This window comes from Pygocentrus nattereri, chromosome 17 (assembly GCF_015220715.1).
Source record: "Pygocentrus nattereri isolate fPygNat1 chromosome 17, fPygNat1.pri, whole genome shotgun sequence".
Taxonomy (NCBI): Eukaryota; Metazoa; Chordata; class Actinopteri; order Characiformes; family Serrasalmidae; genus Pygocentrus; species Pygocentrus nattereri.
In genome coordinates this window covers 22,674,134-22,693,576 of record NC_051227.1, presented here as the reverse complement: position 1 = coordinate 22,693,576, position 19,443 = coordinate 22,674,134, and the positions used below count along the sequence as shown (strand labels likewise).

The window sequence follows — 19,443 nt, the reverse complement described above, 5'->3', positions numbered from 1 at the left end:
ACGCATAAAATGTAAAAAAAAAAAAAAAAAAAACATTTTGCTTTGCTGAATAATGACAATGACACAGACTGTTTGCATGAGACAGAACTTTTGATAAGGGTGTATATGAAGACTACCTACATAGAGACTAAAGTTCCATTAACTGGAAAAAAACTCTGTATGGAACAAATGCCCTTCAGCTTGGTTTAAGGCCCTTTGTCATTTACTTCATGACCTATTTTGTCATCTGGCGATTACTGACATACACAGTCAGAAAGAAAGGGTATGAAACTGTCACTGGGGCAGTACCCCACTACTCACAGGTGTGGTTCCCCTTAAAGTTACATCTGAGTACCTTTAGTCAGGGAACGTAATTGTACATAATTGACTCCACACACCCTGTCTCGTCTCCACACTTTTTGTTTCATTGTTCTGTTTTAAAAGATTAGATTATGACAATGTACAGATACATACTGCTCCACAGCCCAATGCTGGGGGCTGATTTGAGAAACATTGCTATAGCTGACACTTTTGACTGGATATGGTGGCTCAGATTGAAGCATCTAGGACAAACAGCTCACCGATGAAGCACTGGACCACAACACACACACACACGGCCTGCTGATTGCTAAATGCAATTAAGTCCTTTAATTAATTAAATGTAAAAATAGTGAATCAAATTTTGATTGGATGTATTTTGTATCATTCTCTACAGAACAACAAACTGCCTCTGGATGCAACATCGGCACAAGAACTGTGTGTTGGGAGCTTCAGGAAATGGGTTTCCATGGGAGAGCAGCTGTACACAAGCCTAAGATCAAAATGCACAATGCCAAGCGTTGGTTCTTGAATCACGCTTCACTATCTGACACTCTCTGATGGGTGAATCTAGGTTTGGCAGATGTCAGGAGCACGTTACCTACCAGAATGCATAGTATCAACAGTAAAGTTTGATGCAGGGTTTGGCCTATAGGCCCATTAGTTCCCTTAGTAATGTAAATGCTATAGATACAAAGATATTTTAGACAATTAAATGCTTCCATCTTTGTGGCAGCAGCTTGAGGAAGGCCCTTTCCTGTTCCAGCATGGCTGTCACTGTGCACAAAGTTTTGTGAGGAGGATCTTAGGCGGTGGGCACCTTTGAGATGAACTGGAACATCGATTGTGAGCCAGGTCTTCTTGGTCAAAACCAGTGCCTGACCTCACACCTCACAAATGCTGTTTTGACTGATTGGGCACAAATTCCCTCAGAATTGTGTGGAAAGCTTTTACAGAAGAGTGGAGACTGTGATAGCCACAAACAAGCAGCCAATTTCAATATAAATTAGGGGGCAGGTGTGGGCTGGAGGTTAGGGAACTGGCCTTGTGACCGGAAGGTTGCTGGTTCGATCCCCAGTGCCGACAGTCTATGACTGAGGTGTCCTTGAGCAAGACACCTAACCCCCAATTACTCCCCGGGCACAGTGGATAGGGCTGCTCACTGCCCCCTAGTGTGTGTGTATTCACTAGTGTGTACGTGGTGTTTCACTTCACAGATGGGTTAAATGCGGAGGTGGAATTTCCCCGTTTGTGGAATTAAAAAAAGTATCACTTAACTTAGTGTTGGAGTGGGATGTCCAACAAGCACATATGCACTGTTAGAAATGAAGATACTGTGCAGGTATATTTTTCATTCATCAAGGTACAAACAATGTAAAAGTTCCTCATAGGTACAACAGTGGTCCAGTTGTGCAGCTTGTTTTTCCCAGGTGAAAAGTATATAAAAAGAGGAGACGGGGTGTGCACAGTCAGTATGTTTATATATGTTTGTTTTTATATATATATATATATATATATATATATATATATATATATATATATATATATATATATATATGAACTGCTAACTGAAAATAATCAGCGCAAAATAGTAAATTAAAACCAACATTCACGTTGGAATTCACATTAGTGGAATCTTCTCGCCCTCTGGTGGCGATGCAGGGTAATGCAGCAGGGTGTCGCTTAAACTGGGGGGATGGAGCCATGCAAATAAGGTAGTGGGGGAGACACACCAGCTGCAGCCCATCCTCCTCCTCCTCTTCTCCTGGAGCAGCCTGCAGGGCACAAAGGCACCACCACATGCACGGCCTCTGCTAGCCAAAGCCCCACCGAGCAGCATGTCCATGGCATGATCATCACACCCACTACACGGTGCGACTGGGAGCCGACCAAGCCCACGGATACCGCAGCTGACTACCGCGAGGAAAGTGAGTTCAAAACATGATTTTATCCTACAACTATTCACACAGTTAGATGCAGCATCTGGTCCTGCGTTTGAGTGAATCGCGTCTTTTTACGTGAAGTCTCCACCAAAGCAGGTACAGAAGGTTCTAGATCTGCTCTCGTTGTCCTTTGATGGGCAGCGGTGGGCTTGAAAAACTTCTGAATCAGCGACGAATTCGTGTCTCTGTAGATAAAGGCAGTTATTACGGACTGTAATAGCGACGAAAGAGGGTGTAGCGTGTCAGTGTGGTCCATTTGTTACAGTGACAAGGTGCGCTGCATATCAATAGACTGCCATGTTCATAAAGCGCAGTGTAGCCGTCGTTTTCTGGCATTGTTTCTGGTGAAAAACGTGAAATATTTACAAGATGTTCGATTTCCACAGCAATGCAGCTTTTCTTTTCAGAGCTTAGAGCATCCTCTTTCCAACAGCCTCCTGAATGAAACAGATGTGTTGTTATAGGCTGTCAATAACGTCTCCATAGACAGAAAATGTAATGAAGTGTTATTACTGATAATCCATATTTATTTTACTCCACCTCTGTTCTCACAGAAGCACAACCAGGTGGCCGAAATGGAGCTGGAGCATTTTGACGAACGGGACAGAGCACAGAGGTCCAGCCGTGGGGCGTCCCGGGCCAACGGGCTGCCGAGCCCCACTCACAGTGCCCACTGCAGCCTGTACCGCACCCGCACCCTACAGGCCCTCAGCTCGGAGAAGAAAGCCAAAAAGGTGCGATTCTACCGTAATGGAGACCGTTACTTCAAAGGCATCGTCTATGCCATCTCCCAGGACCGGTTCAGGTCATTTGATGCCCTGCTGGCTGACCTCACCCGCTCTTTGTCCGACAATGTCAACTTGCCCCAGGGGGTCCGCACTATTTACTCAGTTGATGGGTCTGAAAAGATCATGAGTATGGAACAGCTGGAGGAAGGTAAGGTTGGATCACAACCTTCTGTCTTCTGTCTGACATGTTAACCCTTTAAACTTTAGAGAAAACTGTGGGCCCAGACGGCTATTCCTCAGTGTTATAACTGAATAGTACCGCAGTCGTTTAGAATTGTTTCCCATGTAGTTACTGAATAATAGGGTGTATTTTGCAAATCGTTGCACGCTCAGCACAGGAATGAGGTTAAACACTTGATTCAAATAGGTAACTTTAGATAGATAGATAGATAGATAGATAGATAGATAGATAGATAGATAGATAGATACTTTATTAATCTCAAAATTGCAACAGCATCAAACAAAGGTGCATTCCCAAAGAAAATGCTTTGTTTCAGATTTACCACTATTTTAGCATTGCATTGTATAAAAAAATGACATTTTATATTACAAACCCAATTCTGCAAAAGTTGGGAACAGCAGGTAAAATGGAAATAAAAACAGGACAGCAGTGATTTATGAATCCGATTTGTCCTGTATGTGAACAAAACAGTACAAGACAAAATATGTAGTGTTGTATCTTATCAAGCTTATTGTTTTTGTTTTTTTGTTTTTTTTTTGTAAATATACATTAATTTTAAAAATGATTCTTGAAACACACAACGTTAAAAAATCCAGCATCTGTGATGGTGTAGGAGTGTATTAGTGTGTACCTTGCACATCTATAAAAGCAGCATTAACACAACATATTTTGGAGCAATATATGCTGCCTTTTATATGCCGCCTTTTTCACTGATGTCCCTGTTTATTTCAGCATGACATTAAAAGTGATGTTCTGGGTTTTGGCTGGTGTCTTCAGTCCCTTTATGATTATTAAGTGCTATTATAACAAAAGGTGTAATATAGTGGTAAACATGCTCTTGTCCCAGCTATTTTGGAATGTGTTGCAGTCGTCTAATATTGAAAAAGCCTATATTTAGTTCATTAGATAAAGCCTATATTAAGTTCATTAGATAAAACATCAAATATTGTATTTTTTACTGGTTTCCTTGTAATAATACAGGTCAAACAGAATTTAACAATCATATAAAATGCATATATTTGAGTTGTAAACATTGTGGTCACCACTATAAAGAAATTCAAGTCCTCAAGCTTCTCTACAATGAACCATTTCACATCAAACTACTCTGAATGACTTTGTTTATATTTCATCTACTGAGTTAGTCAAAAATTTTAAAATTAGTGGAATTCCCGGGTAAGTAGTTAATGACATCGATAAATAATTTTTGGGGGCAGTCGTGGGCTGGAGGTTAGGGAACCAGCCTCGTGACCGGAAGGTTGCTGGTTTGATCACCAGAGCTGACAGCACGTGACTTGAGCAAGACACCTAACCCCCAACTGCTCCTCGGGCGCTGCGGATTGGGCTGCCCACCTCTCCGGGCAAGTGTGCTCACTGCCCCCTAGTGTGTGTGTGCTCACTAGAGTGTATGTGGTGTTTCACTTCACGGATGGGTTAAATGCGAAGGTGAAATTTCCCCGTTGTGGGACTAATAAAGGTCACTTAATCTTAACTTAATTTGGTTGCTGTGTCAGTCAAACTGAACTAAGTGAAGAGATCTTGTGTTCATTAATTAGCCTTTAATTTAGAGCAGTACATTTCTTGCATTTGTTTGTTCTGAACAGATTCTCTTATTACTTCAGTAAATTGGTGCCCACATATGGAACCAGCTGAATCCACTTAAAACCACTTTTACAGCCACGCCACACTACCTTTTTTCTGTCTACATATATTTGTGTGTTATTGTGTACACTGATACGTGAATCATTCAAGTCCATTCGGTATGTAGATGTTTGTCCTCGACTGTAGATGTTCTTGGCTCTGGTTTATGAATGAGCTGCTTCTAGGAGTATTTCAGTGGAATATTTAGGCCAGCAATGCATTCATGCTCAGACCTGGAGTGCTTTTATTGCCATGATAAATGTGAAAATGAGAAAGACCTAGCCGATTTTGTACTCATCAGGGCAGTTAACCTTGACTGAATAGCCTCTCAAGCCATTCTGTTACTCTCTTATTACCATGTTTGGGTGTATTCTTGCTTTTATTTTTCTCAGCGTAGGCCGATGCATTATCTGTACTGGTAAATCTGCATTGGTGTCACAGAATAATATTGATTAATTTTATTGAGATATATTCAACACATAGTTAACTGTAATGGCATTTGTTGGGTGCTTCAGATTGTTTTGCATAAACAGTTCAAAATACATTAAAAAAGCTAAATAAATGGCAAATTTCCTTCCTGAAAATTGGGTTTCTATCTTGTAAATACTTGCAAAGCTGTGCAGCTTTCCTTTCACAATGAAATAAAGCAGAACAGCACCAAACAGTCCAATAAAAACATGTAAGGTCAGTAAACAAAGAACAAAAGTATTGAGGAAGCACTTTATTAATGCAAACTTATACTGAATTCCATCAATACTGCCCAGTGCTAACAGAACGAGTGTTAATTTGCATGTTGCTTCCTATGAAACAGGTGAAAGCTATGTGTGTGGATCAATAGAGCCCTATAAGAAACTGGACTACACCAAGAATGTCAATCCTAACTGGTCAGTCAACATGAAGACCACCGCATCCTCACGAGCTCCCCCCTCTTTGGCTAGCGCCAAGGCCTGCTCCTTGGACTCCAAGGAGGGCAAGGACTTTATCCGGCCCAAGCTGGTTACCATCATCCGGAGCGGAGTGAAGCCTCGCAAAGCCGTGCGCATCCTCCTCAACAAAAAGACGGCCCACACGTTTGAGCAAGTTCTCAGCGACATCACCGATGCCATCAAGCTGGACACAGGAGCGGTCAAGAGGCTGTACACAGTGGATGGCAAACTGGTAGGAGTCCAATTGTATCTTCTGATGCGGTTTGATTTGCATTTCATTATGCTTCTATTCATTATAAGATGGTTAGTTCTTGATCTAAAATCTCATTTATCTGACTGGATGAACTGCATTCAAAGCTACTGCAAGGTACTCAATACACATGCTTGTGGTTGCCTCACATAATATTTCATATTAATGCAGCAAGTCGCTGAAAACCGTTGTGCTCATGTGCTGCTCACATTAACCACCAAGTGTACTAATAGATGACGTAAGAACCCGGTTCCATTTAAGCTGAGGGGCTGTTATTGCTAGGCTAAAATATAGCAAACTAAACACACTAAAAGTTAGCCAACAGGCTTAACTGCTCTGCCATTAATATTCAGTGTTAGGCTTTGAATTAGAGGTGTGCAATATCTTGCAGTGCTGGACTAATTTTCAGTGTTGTGCGCAGGAGCGGGTGGGAAACCAGCCCACTTCAGTCTGTATTTAGTCTGATGGCCACAGCTACCGAGCCCAGCAAAACACCAAAAATAACCATTCTGTGGTTTAATTCCTGCTTTGTGTTTACTGGGACTGTCATGTTATTGCGGCAGAGAGTAATGTATTTGTTAAAAGACTGTCAGACACTGGATGTCAGTTCACCTTGACGAAACTGTGCAGGCAGGGGCAGAACAAAATGTTTCGGTTGGGAACGGGACAAATGATTCAGGAGTGGGCAGGAATGTGTTGAAATCTTGAAACCTCTCTACGCTATAAAAAGTAAAGAATATGTTAATAAACTTGAAGCTTTAGTAGTTTTGGGACTCTGATTTTGCATCATGCCTTATTGCTTTGTTTTGGTACATGCTTGAAAATGATGGTTCTTCGAAAGTTCTACAGTAAAGAAAATGGTTCTATATAGAACCCATTGCATAGTGAAAGGATTCTTTGCATGATGAAATGGTTCTTCAGATTGATGGAGAATGTGGTATAGATGGTTCAATATAGAACTTATAGAAACCTATAGAAAAGGGGCATATGTAGCACCAAAAAGGGTTCTGCTATTGGTACGATGTCAAGCTTGTAACAATAGAAGAACCCTTTTTGGTGCTGTATAGAACTCTTTTTAACAAAGAACCATATACAACACATTCTCCATCAATCTGAAGAATCATTTCACGATGCAAAGTATGGTTCTATATAAAACTCACATTTATGAATAGAACCATTTACTAAAGAAAACAGTAGTGGAGTACAGACAATGAAAACAGTGGACCAAGCTTTTTTTTTTTAGTTTTTATGTTTAAAAATAGCCTTATAGTTTTATTTTGGTGAAAAAAGGAGGCCTCACTTTAGTGTATATTACTGTAGTACTGTATATTATGATATATTCTTCTGACACTCCAAAATGGATAGAGTTGAATCGCCACCTTCATATGCAGTTTTACACCCCTATGCTTTGTGAATTTGTTAAAAACTTTTTGCAGAGCGTTTGCTTTCCTGTTGTCTGGTGAGGATATGTGTTGTCGGCTTTTAATCCGGTTCATTTGACAGTGGCTTATATATTAAGCACATCCTGAAGTGACCCTAGCTTTTTGAAATTTACAAAGGAAATCCACAAGCATTTGCTTGATTTCCAGCTGAATTCTTGTGGAATTTTAGTGCACATTTTAGATGTGTGGCCTGGTTTTTCAGAGGTGAGGCTGTTCGTGCGTCATCGTCGTCAACCCAAACGGGTCACACTGTTCCCCCTTCACTGATGGACCAGCGCTAAACTGGTGTCCTCACTTTCTCCTCTTCTCCTCAAACGTGTCCTGCTTTTCTCCAGCCGTTTGGGAGATATTCTGTGAGGCCATATTTAGAAGCAGGGGGTCTCTACATTTGCATCAGAGCAGCTCAAATTCGCAGGAAAAGGTGAACACTGAGGGTGAGAATAGAGAGAGAGAACGAGACACCGGGACAGAGAAAAGAGAAGGGGTCAGCCAAAGGGTGGCAGCCATATTGTGAGTGCTGATAGGGAGTGACCTTTCCATTTCTCCACAGGAAAGGCTGAGCAGTTACCTGCTGTCACCACAGGCTGGCTCAGAGTCTGTGGCTTCATCACTCTCCCTGCCTGTCCTCATTTGCTGTCCTCATTCATCTATACAAGTGTTTTTATTGTGTTTAAATGGTCCTTTTTTATTGTATACACAATGAGTTGTATACAACGTTATAGACAATTTAATACGAAGAAAGCTGCAGCTGTGCTGTCTGTTTTTTTTTCTTCTACACTGAGGTTTTTGTAGTTTTGTGCATCAAAGACTTCCTTTTTATTCATGAAGTTAAACAGGATATTTTTTGTTACTGTGACCTTGCAACTGATATACACTATACTTCCAAAAGTATTCACTCACACCTCCAAATCATTGAATTCAGGTGTTCCAATCACTTCCATGGCCACAGGTGTATAAAACCAAGCACCTAGCCCTGCAGACTGCTTCTCCAAACCTTTGTGAAAGAATGGGTCCCTTTCAGGAGCGCAGTGAATTCCATAATAGGATGTCACGTGTGCAACAAGTCCAGTCATGACATTTCCTCCCTACTAAATATTTCACAGCAAACTGTCAGTGGTGTTATATCAAAGTGGAAGCGATTGGGAACGACAGCAACTCAGCCACAAAGTGGTCGGCCACGTAAAATGACCGAGCGGGGTCAGTGGATGCTGAGGCATATAGTGTGCAGAGGTCACCAACTTTCTGCAGTCAGTCGCTACAGACCTCCAAACTTCATGTGGCCTTCAGATTAGCTCAAGAAGAGTGTAGAGAGCTTCATGAATTGAGTTTCCATGGCCGAGCAGCTGCGTCCAAGCCTTACATCACCAAGCGCAATGCAAAGCATTGAATTTAGTGGTGTAAAGCACCGCCACTGCACTTTAGAGCAGTGGAGATGTGTTCTCTGGAGTTATGAATCATGCTTCTCCAACTGGCAATCCAATGGATGAGTCTGGGGTTGGCAGTTCCCAGGAGAACGGTACTTGTCTGACTGCCTTGTGCCAAGTGTAAAGTATGGTAGAGGGGGTTTATGGTGTGGGGTTGTTTTTCAGGAGTTGGGTTCGGCCCCTTAGTTCCAGTGAAAGGAACTCTTAATGCTTCAGCATCAAGAGATTTTGGACAATTTCATGCTCCCAACTTTGTGGGAACAGTTTGGATGGCCCCTTCCCATTCAAGGTCCAAGAGGTCAGTGTGGTAGGACTTGATATAACACCTTTGGGATGAGCAGAGACAGGGAACCAGGCCTTCTTGTCCAACATCAGTGTCTGACCTCACAGATGCACTTCTGGAAGAATGGTTGTAACTGGTATAGCTGCAAAGGGTGGGCCAACATCATATTAAACCCTATGGATTAAGAATGGGATGTCACTCAAGTTCATATGTGTGTGAAGGTAGACGAGTGAATACTTTTGGCAATATATTGTATGTAATGACTATTCAATGTTATGTTTTTGCAGCTCAGGTTCCACGTATGGACTGTATGGTCTAAATGGTACATTTTGAAACGTTAACATTTTTTTTACTACATCAATTTCTTATTTCAAGTAAGATATGATAATCTATTTTTTGTGTGATATGGGCTATTTAATAACAATAGCAATAATAATAATAATAATAATAATAATAATAATAATAATAATACTTTTTTCTTCCATTCACATAGTGCAACACACTCAAGCTTGCTTTACAGTTATGATTGCGAGGTTATATTAGTTTTAGTCAAACAGTGCTTTGCTGACTAATAGAATTGTGTATTCATTTTGTCAATTTATAAGAAAACTATAATATTAACATCCTTCACTTTAAAGCACAAACCGCTGCTGTCTGGGATGCATGGCTTCCATATGTTCAAGTAAAGGTCAAACAAGGCTCTATGTTAATGAAGTAAGTCATTTAGTTGCTGATCTTTTGGTTGTTTATAATAAACATAATCACATTGCTGAACATGGTTTTCTTATATAACATTTAAAGACTTATAATCAGGTTTTATAGGCAGGATTTCTGCTGATCCCAGTAAATCTGTGGAACTGAAATGTTGGCTGTTTTTATGGTCCAAAGGACGTGTGTGTCAGGCCCTACTCTGAACACTCAATCATGCTGGAATGGATCTTAATTGAGTCCACTGGCATTTATCTCAGCAGACTTGATGGATGTCCAAAAAATATTGCATCTCCAAGCATTTTCATTTTGTCTTGAAAATTTAAGAGGATTTCGATGTCCAGACCGAGCGTCGTCCAAGAGATAAAGAGTGAATGAAGCAGAGATTGGCAGGGTGGTGATGTCAGAGGATGTTCTCAGGGATTCATTTGTTAGCTTTTGCCATTACAGTGCAAGTAACAGCTTTGCTAATCATTTGAGAGAAGCCTACAGTGTTGCTTCGGTGGCAGATATAAGGAAAACAGCCTGGAAAGAACAGAAAAGAAAAGGAATGGAAAAGGAGTCTAATAGGTATCACACACATACTTTACTATCTAGTTAACCATCAGCCGTCTTTCCCTATTTATAGACTTTCTTCCATCTGCTATATTGGTACCATTTCAAAGAAACATTGGCAGCCTTTTTTCCCTTTTTTAAAGGCCTCTGTCTGTTTCCATGACAATGAGGTTGCCGGGGCTGGTTGCTAGGAAACAGTCTCTGCTGCAGAGGGGGTGCAGTAGTGGTGATGTCGCAGGCCCACCGGCATTCACTGATGTGCAGAGCAATTTCTGGATGGCACGTTGTGAATGATCTGAGCGCAGACATGCTGTAGAGTATTTTGATGTTTTTACTCTAAGGATTTAACTCGATTGCGTTATTCAAAAATATTATCAGTGAATCAGCAGTTTTTGAGCCATTTGAGCAAGTTGCATGGTGATAAGGCATATTTTGAGTTTTCCAGGAAAAACAGAGCCTGATAGTCACACCCATGTATGGTCAGTTTTTTGTTAACAACCTGATGTACCTTTTCAAATTTTGAACAGAATTTATTTCTGAGTTTGTTAATACAGCATTAACAATTTACTACAGAGACACATTCAGACTGATAAAGATCTCCCCCACCCCATAGTAAGATTCAGGGAGTATACAACATTAATTACACATGAATAAAGAGTGTCATCATATAAATAAATAAATACATAATTACATAAACAATAAGTTAGAAGGGACCTAACACAATACATCCTATTATCTAAGTCACTAAAGTATATAGAGAATGCAGGAGAAAGAACCTGATGTACTTTTGCACCAGTTTTAGATTGGACACTTTGTACACACGATGTATAAAATGTACAAAAATGTTAGAGGATTGTGCACAAAGTGAGTGTGGATATTACTCATGGGTTATTGCATTTTCCACTGAATTTACTAAATTTTGAGCAACTCATATTGGTCATTTTTTGTTTATTTTCCTCAGCCTTTTAAAACAAGGCATACATTTGCCTTAGGTTGTCAAAAGACGTGTAGTTGAGAGACTGGTCTTAACTGTGGAAGCAGGCACAGCCACTACACTGGAAAACACAAAACTAGAATAATATTAAAAATGAGATGTAAATCTGCCAATGGTGTAACCAACATTTATTTATAGATTTCATGAAATAAGCACTAAAATTACCCTATATATTACCGTTATAGTGAGATATTGCACAATTTTAGAATCTTAAATATGAGATAAGTGTAGAAGGTTCTTTTTCCACGCACAGTGATCAAATGCAGGGACTCCATGTCTCTCAAGAACTGCTAATATGTGAGACTCAAAATATTCACACTGTAATAAAGCTATTATGACAGCATCCTGTGACTGTCACTGATGAAGGACTAGAGGATGACCAGCACAAACTGTGTAGCAACAGATGAGCCATTGTCTCTGACTTTACATCAAGGTGGACTAACCAGGTAGCAGTGTCTAATAGAGTGGACAGTGAGTGGACACAATGTTTAAAAACTCCAGCAGCACTGCTGTCTCTGATCCACTCAGACCAGCACAACACACACTAACACACCACCACGTCAGTGTTCTTGCAGTGCTGAGAATGATCCACCACCCAAATAGTACCTGCTCTGTGAGGGTAGATGGGGCTCCTGACCACTGAGGAACAGGGTAAAAGGGGGCTAAAAAAGTAAGCAGAGAAACAGATGGACTACAGTCTGTAATTGTAGAACTACAAAGTGGACCTATAGAGTAAGTGGAGCTGATAAAATGGACAATGAACGTAGAAACAAGGAGGTGGTCATAATGTTATGCCTGACCTGTGCATGCTGCAGTCATAGTAAATTACATGTTAAATTCAGGTGCATTGTGGGTGCATATTTCAGGTGCATATTGTGGTGCATTTTTCACTGTTCCTGCACTTGTATATCTGTCTATCTGTATATCTGTGTATATCTGTCCCATATTGTCTTTGCATTTTTTTCCTGGTTTATATTTTTCGGAATCTTGCAGTCTTTGAAAGGCTGCATGGCTGTCCAAGTACAAATTATTGTCTTTATGTAAAATCTGAATACTCGATTAATTGTCAAAACCATCTGTAGATCACTTAATTATTAATATGAGCAATAGTGACAGTCTGTTTTAAAAACGGAGTAGTTGAGATGCAGTTATTGCTAATAATGCTAATTCTACAGGAATTTGTATCAGTACATACTTATCAGTGTGTCTTGTTTTCATAAGCAACCACTGTGTTTATCCACAAACAGACAGTTCCAATAGCTTCACATAAGATTCTTCACTGTCTGTATACAGTAAAGCATGCAATTTGCAATGTGCAACTCCATTATAGGGGAGTGTTTACAGCAGTCAGATGCATTTCTGTGCACTGAGCTCACATTTATTACTCAGCTGCTCTAAATGTTTCAGCAGGAGCAGCACTGAATGGCATTAGGGGGTCATTAATGTTGGATATGTATCGACAGGCATTTGTTTGAGACACTCTTTGTTTAGAGCATGATGTGATGACTCAGGCCCTCTACATGTGATGGTTAAGTGCTTGTGATGGATAAGTGAGAAGTTCATATCGTCACGACATTGGAGTTATGGCTGGTTATGGATCACCCCATTGTTTGTGCCTTACTCACAGATTAACTCTTAGAAGTTACTGACTACAGAGGAAGTTGCATAATTAATTAATATTTTTTGGATTACATTCTGTACATTCCAACTTTTTCTGTTTGATTTGATGTCTGATGTTGATTTGATGGTAGTTATCATTCAAAACATCTTTTCTACACTGTAAAATAAAAATATTTTCATTTTGACAGTGCTACAACATTTAAGGGTCAGTGCCTATTAAAAATATTAAACACATTAAAAACACAAATCGCTGCTGTAAATAGTATAATATGCAAATTTTTACAAAAATTAATTATTAATTTTTAATGAGTGTAATTAACAGGCTTTTATATGATTTCTGAACCTATTGCTCCACCTTTTTTTACTGATCATTGTAATATTACCGTAACGTGGAGCGAGAAGGCGGACGCATGTGTGGAGATAAGCGACTTTGAGGGCAAATCCAGGGTCATGGTCATGGTCATGACAGTCCAGGTTCATATAGCCATCACGGATCGAATGGGGGACAGACATGATGAAATACAACCACTAAACACTTCCAAGAACAATCAAACAACAATTCAAACATTAAACATTAAATCAAAACAGGTGGCAACAATCAGGGGTGGAGTCAAAAACAAGGGGCTGGACTAAGAACCAAAACAAAGAAGTGTGGATGAAAAAGTAAACAAAAAGCACATGGACAGGACTGGGAGGGGCCCAATCGTGACGATTAGATAATTTAGCTTGTTTTAAGAATATGTTTGTAGCAAGCAACATGATCTACTATTTTAATTATCTAATATCTATGAAATAAGTCAGTTTCACTAGGTAAAATGATCTAAAATAAGTCAAATGTCTATAATTAAGATCTCACAACAACATTATTCTTGCAACAATCTCAAAATGAGAATTATTACATATATTGACTAGTTATAAAACAGTTCTACGTGCCAATATGCGTTTTTATGAGTGTGAAATGCTTAAAAACAAATTTTGCTAGCAATCGTTTATTTTTTAAGGGTTAAAATAATGTAAATAAACTCATACTTGTGTTTGTTTTACTCCTTGTGGTGGCAGCGCTGGTAAGATTGTCTCATGTGTGCTGATGGCCAGAGGGTCTGAAATCCAGCCATTTTCCCTCTGGTTTCTTGCATATTTGCAGTCTTGGCTGAATCAAGCTACAAACTCCCACTGCAGTCACACTCATACATTAGTCTGCATGCTAATTGGATTTCCTGAGGCAGCATTGGATGCTGTATAAAGGCCGGATAGGGCTGAGTGGCTGAGAGTACATGGCTCTTCTCCTCAGGGGGTGGAAAGCGTGTCAGCTCTGCGATGTTTTCTGAGTTTGCGTGGGTTGCGGCTTTAGAGCTTCTGAATGAGCTCAGCTGAATGGAAGTTTAGGCCACAGCGCTTCCTCCTCAGTTGTAGCTGGAGCTGAGTAATTGCTCGCTGTCAAACTATGTAATGACTCAATGGCCCTTGAATGAGCCAGATTCCAGTCAGGACAAGCTCCTGGCTCTGGCTTTTATGCACAGTGTGTTTGTGTGCAGCTCGGGACATTTTCATGAATGATTCCCTCCCTAATTGTGTCTTAACTAGGGACAGCTGCTTCATTTGGTACACACAGATTGCGTTCTTAATGTAATATGGAGCCATTTTCTGTTTCTGAGCGAGACATTTGTTGCCCTGCCTGTCAAAACATAGCCATCAAAGAGCTGAGATCCATTTATGCCAGACGACCTTGACTTTGCCACTGGCTTATGGCCATTACACAGCTTTATCTCTGACCACAGAACAGATGAGTGAAGCTCCAAGTAATATGAAAAATGCTCTCTTATTTGCACATTGTGTATATTGCAAATATCCAAGCCATGTAATGACAGGATGGGTCATATATATGTCCTGTACATATTAAATATACAGTACTTTTTCAAAAAATCAGAGGCCAACCTTCATTTTACTCAAATTCCAGTCAAATAAATAGAAGTTATTCATTTGTTTCAGGAGATATTTCTGAGGAGATTGTATATATTATCATCCACTTGCATAAAGAAGAGGAAGATCAAAGGAAAATAAGTGAAAAGGGAGGAGTTTCCAAAATTGCAGTGCAATAAATGATTGAACGATACAGAGAAAATGCATCCCTTCACTGTGAGGAGACAACTTAATGCTATGGGTCTAAAAGGATGTGTAGCTGTCAAGAAGCTGTTATTAAGAAAAGACAATTTAAAGACCAAACTAAGAAGCTGCTGGAGTTATAAGAATAATAAACTGACCACCCCAAAGTCCAGACCTCAATGTCTTTGAATGTGTTTGGGATTACTCAGATCATAAGAAGCAGAAAATGCAACCAACTTCTAAGATTGAACTTTGGGGATGTGGAAGTATATCCCAGTAGATTTCTTTTTAAAAACTTAAAGGAGGGTCTTGAAAAAAAATTGAAGCTGGAAAACGGCAAAAAGGTGATCACACCAAATCACTAAATACTGAATTTTTGTATTATGTTTAGCAGTTGAGGTGAGGTTTTACACATATATAATGTATGTGTGGAAATCTACACAGGTGCATTGTTTGCCCCAAATGGCTCTGTTCTGCAGTGCTGTCAGCTGTCATTGTGATTATGTGCCATCATTATATTTTAATCAGGGTTTGTAAACACTCAGAATCTCATAAAAGAGGCTTTAGCACATAAAAGCTCTTTAGCGGTTTATGAGGCACTGGGTCATGCGCCATTTTTTAATGAGGTCTTTGCCTGAAGCTCTGACTGAGCAATGTGGGAAAATCTGTTTTTGATGATTCAGAGATTATTTCAAACAATGTTGTGAGATGAAAAAGCTACCACTTTTGCAGTGCATCTCTGATTGATGCCATCACATCTCCTCTAGTTCTTGGATTCACTCAAGACTGCTGGATCACTGTAGTCTGCTTCTAGTAGTATTGCACAGCTTGCAGTATGGTAGGGATGTCAGACCATATATATTATGGACCACTTTACTAAATTAGTTTAAACTGCAGTCCCACTGTAAAAATAGATGGATTTATATGGATTATTTTATGATATGTTCAAGCTCTTGATATTGGTTGAGATAGTAATAAGATGGTGATCCTGTGCCTACTACAGCCTCAGCTTTCTGTTATTAGCTGACAGAAGTGGAACCCTATGTGGTCTTCTGCTGTTGTAGCCCATCCACCTCAGGGTTTGATGTGTTCATTCTGAGATGATTGTTTGCTCACCACAATTGTACAGAGTGGTAATCTGAGTTAGTGTAGCCTTATTTGTCAACTCAAAACACTCTGACCATTTTCTATTGAACTATTTCACCAACAACGTATTTCAGTCCACATAACTGCTGCTTCCTGGATGTTTTTCTTTACTGCACCATTCTGAGTTACTCCCGAGACGGTTGTGTATTAAAAAAACCCCAGATAAGCAGTTACAGAAATACTCAAACCAGCTCATCTGGCACCAACAATCATGCCACGGTCAAAATCACTCATATCACATTTTTCCCCTGTTTTGATGGTTGATGTAGACATTACCTAAAGCTGCTATCCTGTATCTGCATGATTTTCTGCACTGCTCCCATGAGATTGGCTGATTTGATAATTGAATGAATGAGTAGGTGTACATACAGTATGTTCCTAATAATCCCTCCTATCAGGTTCATGTGCATGATTCTGGTTTGTGTTTGAGTCTTGAAGTTATTGACCTGAGAAGATAAGTAAACAAACCTTTGTTTTTATATTTTGGCCAAATGACTCTCAGAATCAGTACAAAATCCTGTTCCAGAGCATCTCTACTGTGTTATCCAGAAGCAAGTTTTTTGCTGTTGAGATGTGACATTGATTTATCCTGAAAGACTGCACTCATGAGGACATTTGAGCATCTGTCAGGAAAAAAAAAACATTGATATGTGTTGCTGGTTTGTTGTGATCATGTTTGTGGACAGAGACAGAGAAAGTCACTCATACGTATGCAAAAACTGCTGACTGCTATGGATTCCTTCTTACTCTACAGATGGAAGCAAAGAAGACAAGGCTCCCTCTGAGCTGTCCTTGTAGATCTTTAGAGTTGGATTGTATGGGATGTGACCTGACTGCAGCAATTAGGTTAGTGTCTCCTCCAACTTGCTCAACAGCCACATGACTGACTGAAAGCCCACCCCCCCATCTTACTAGCTGATGCATGATTACATCACAGTATCAGTGTGTCTGATGAACCTGGAAAGCAGATTGTTTGCTTATCAGCATACGTTGACGTATGTTGTTCAACAGCAAGAGGTGCATCACTGATGAATACCAAAGTGTCATTGTGAAACGTCGATATGGTAGTATATTGTGAATAGACTCTACACAAGAGTAGAATCAATATGGTCATGGCTGCATCAATATTTCAGATTTTTTACACAGGTGCTGTGCACAGGAGACGGTCTATCTCCTGAGACATTAGTTTTTGTCCTCTGGAGAGTTTTGTAGCTGTATCACCATGTTATCATAACAACTGTTAATTTCTATTAAGAGTGGGTAATGGACTTTTTTAGAATGCTACAACATGTTTTGGAGATGGGACCTTGTGAACCTGTATTTTCTAAGATGGGCTAGCATAATCTGAAAGGAGCTGTTCACCCCAAAGACTCTCAGAAATATCAATGGGCTTCATTTACCAACCTTTCTTAATGTAACGGGGAGCAAGGAGGCGGACGCATGTGCTGAGATAAGCGAGATTTATTAGGGGCAAATCCAGGGTCGTGGTCAAAACAGTCCAGGGTCAAAGAGCCAACACGGAGAAAACGGGGTTCAGACATGACAGACCAGAATACAATGAACAACACAGATTCAAACGAAGCCAACAAACAGAACGATACATCGAACAAAGACCGGCAAACACAAGAGGCAAACACAGGGCTTAAATACACAGGGATAACGAGGGTCAGGTGAAAACAATCAGGGGCGGAGTAACCAAACAGGGGGCAGGACTTAAACCAAAACAAACGCACATGGAGTGAGAGGAGCCAATCGTGACACTTAAGAAGAAATTTCTTCTTAAAACGCACTTACGCAGTTTTTACGAAGATTCTGACATTCACTAAGGTTTTTCACTAAGAACAAATTCACTATTTGTTCTTAGGTAAGAACAGAATATACACACACACACAAGAGCACAAAGGTGTGAACAATTCTGCAATTTAACAACATGTAATGAATCTGACAAGTACCTTTCCTTAGGATCTTTCTCAAGAACACATTTAAGAAAAAACTAAGGATGGTATTGGTAAGTGAGGCCCAATGATTGAAGACAGGAATTCTACCAAACTGTTGAGTAAACATGATCATCAGCTACATTTATTTGTTAGTTTATTGCTGCCAAAGGAGGTTCTACAACAAGGATGTTAGTTTTTGTAACCTAGACTGTAAGTGTTTATATTGTATTGTTCTATAAGACAAGAAGGGTATGTGCATGTGTGTTTTAGTTTAAGAAGACAGTGTTTATTTATTTTTTTTGATAAGATTAAACCTTGTTTGCTGAAATCTGAGTTGGTAAGTTTCTTCACAAAAATATTGTTTATGTCTTGATTTAATCGTTCATGATCCCCTTTAAGAAGGCAACAAAAAGAGAAGGATAGGGCTGATCAAGCTTCCTTTGCTGATAGATGCTGGATATAAATAAGCAGTTCTAAGTTACTTTGTACTGAAGTAATTTTGTCTGTCTGTGTTCGTACCTGCACTCAAGTGGTTTTTTGGAAACATTTTAATTTTACTGCAGTCATTATTTCACTGAAGTTTCTCTGATAGTTGATAGTAGGAACAGACCAAAAATAATTATATCACATTTTGTCTAATTTCACAATGAATAGACCAAAACAAGTGGCCTAAAATAAAGTCCAGGGTTTATTGACTTACATAGAACATAAAGTAAGTTTTTTTTCCTTTTTTCCTGTAAAGTTACCATTTCAACAGCATGGATATCTCTGTCTCTCTCTCTCTCTCTCTCTCCACCCACCCACCCACACACACACACATGCCATCTGCAGCAGTTGCAACACACCTGTGATACAGCTAAACTTAAACATTAACTCAATGTGACCTTCAAAAGCCAGTTATGTTATGTCTGGCCCGTTGTTCTGCATTGTGTATTATAGTACAACGATACTAGCATGTATCATAATATATGTAATATATATTATGATACATATATTATGATACATATTATATAATATTGCTGCCAGTAGCCACTGAGTATTGAATTTTGGCCAATCAGATCCCATCAACAGACATTTCATAAGCTGTCGCCATCTGTCAAGATTCAATTTGTGGTTCTCAAGGAGGATGTTTTCTGGATGCTGCTGGAGCTCAGGGCATGTTGGTGTGATGATTGTGTGATGGGTGACTAAACTGAACCCCTCCAGCC

General features: G+C 39.8%; 1 protein-coding gene across 2 annotated transcripts in view; it reads left to right on the top strand.

Annotated features, from left to right (window-relative positions):
• The first annotated feature begins 1,995 nt into the window (after positions 1-1,995).
• The window catches only part of dclk1b (doublecortin-like kinase 1b), a 60,912-nt gene continuing 43,464 nt past the window's right edge, over positions 1,996-19,443 (top strand). Inside the window, exons 1-3 of one of the 2 annotated variants that reach the window (XM_017708615.2) lie at positions 1,996-2,225; positions 2,795-3,176; positions 5,659-6,005. In XM_017708615.2, coding sequence (XP_017564104.1) covers positions 2,816-3,176; positions 5,659-6,005 — 708 coding nt within the window. In that variant the 5' untranslated portion in view covers positions 1,996-2,225; positions 2,795-2,815. The remainder of the gene's footprint in view (positions 2,226-2,794; positions 3,177-5,658; positions 6,006-19,443) is intronic. The other variant, XM_017708614.2, reaches the window with a different exon arrangement.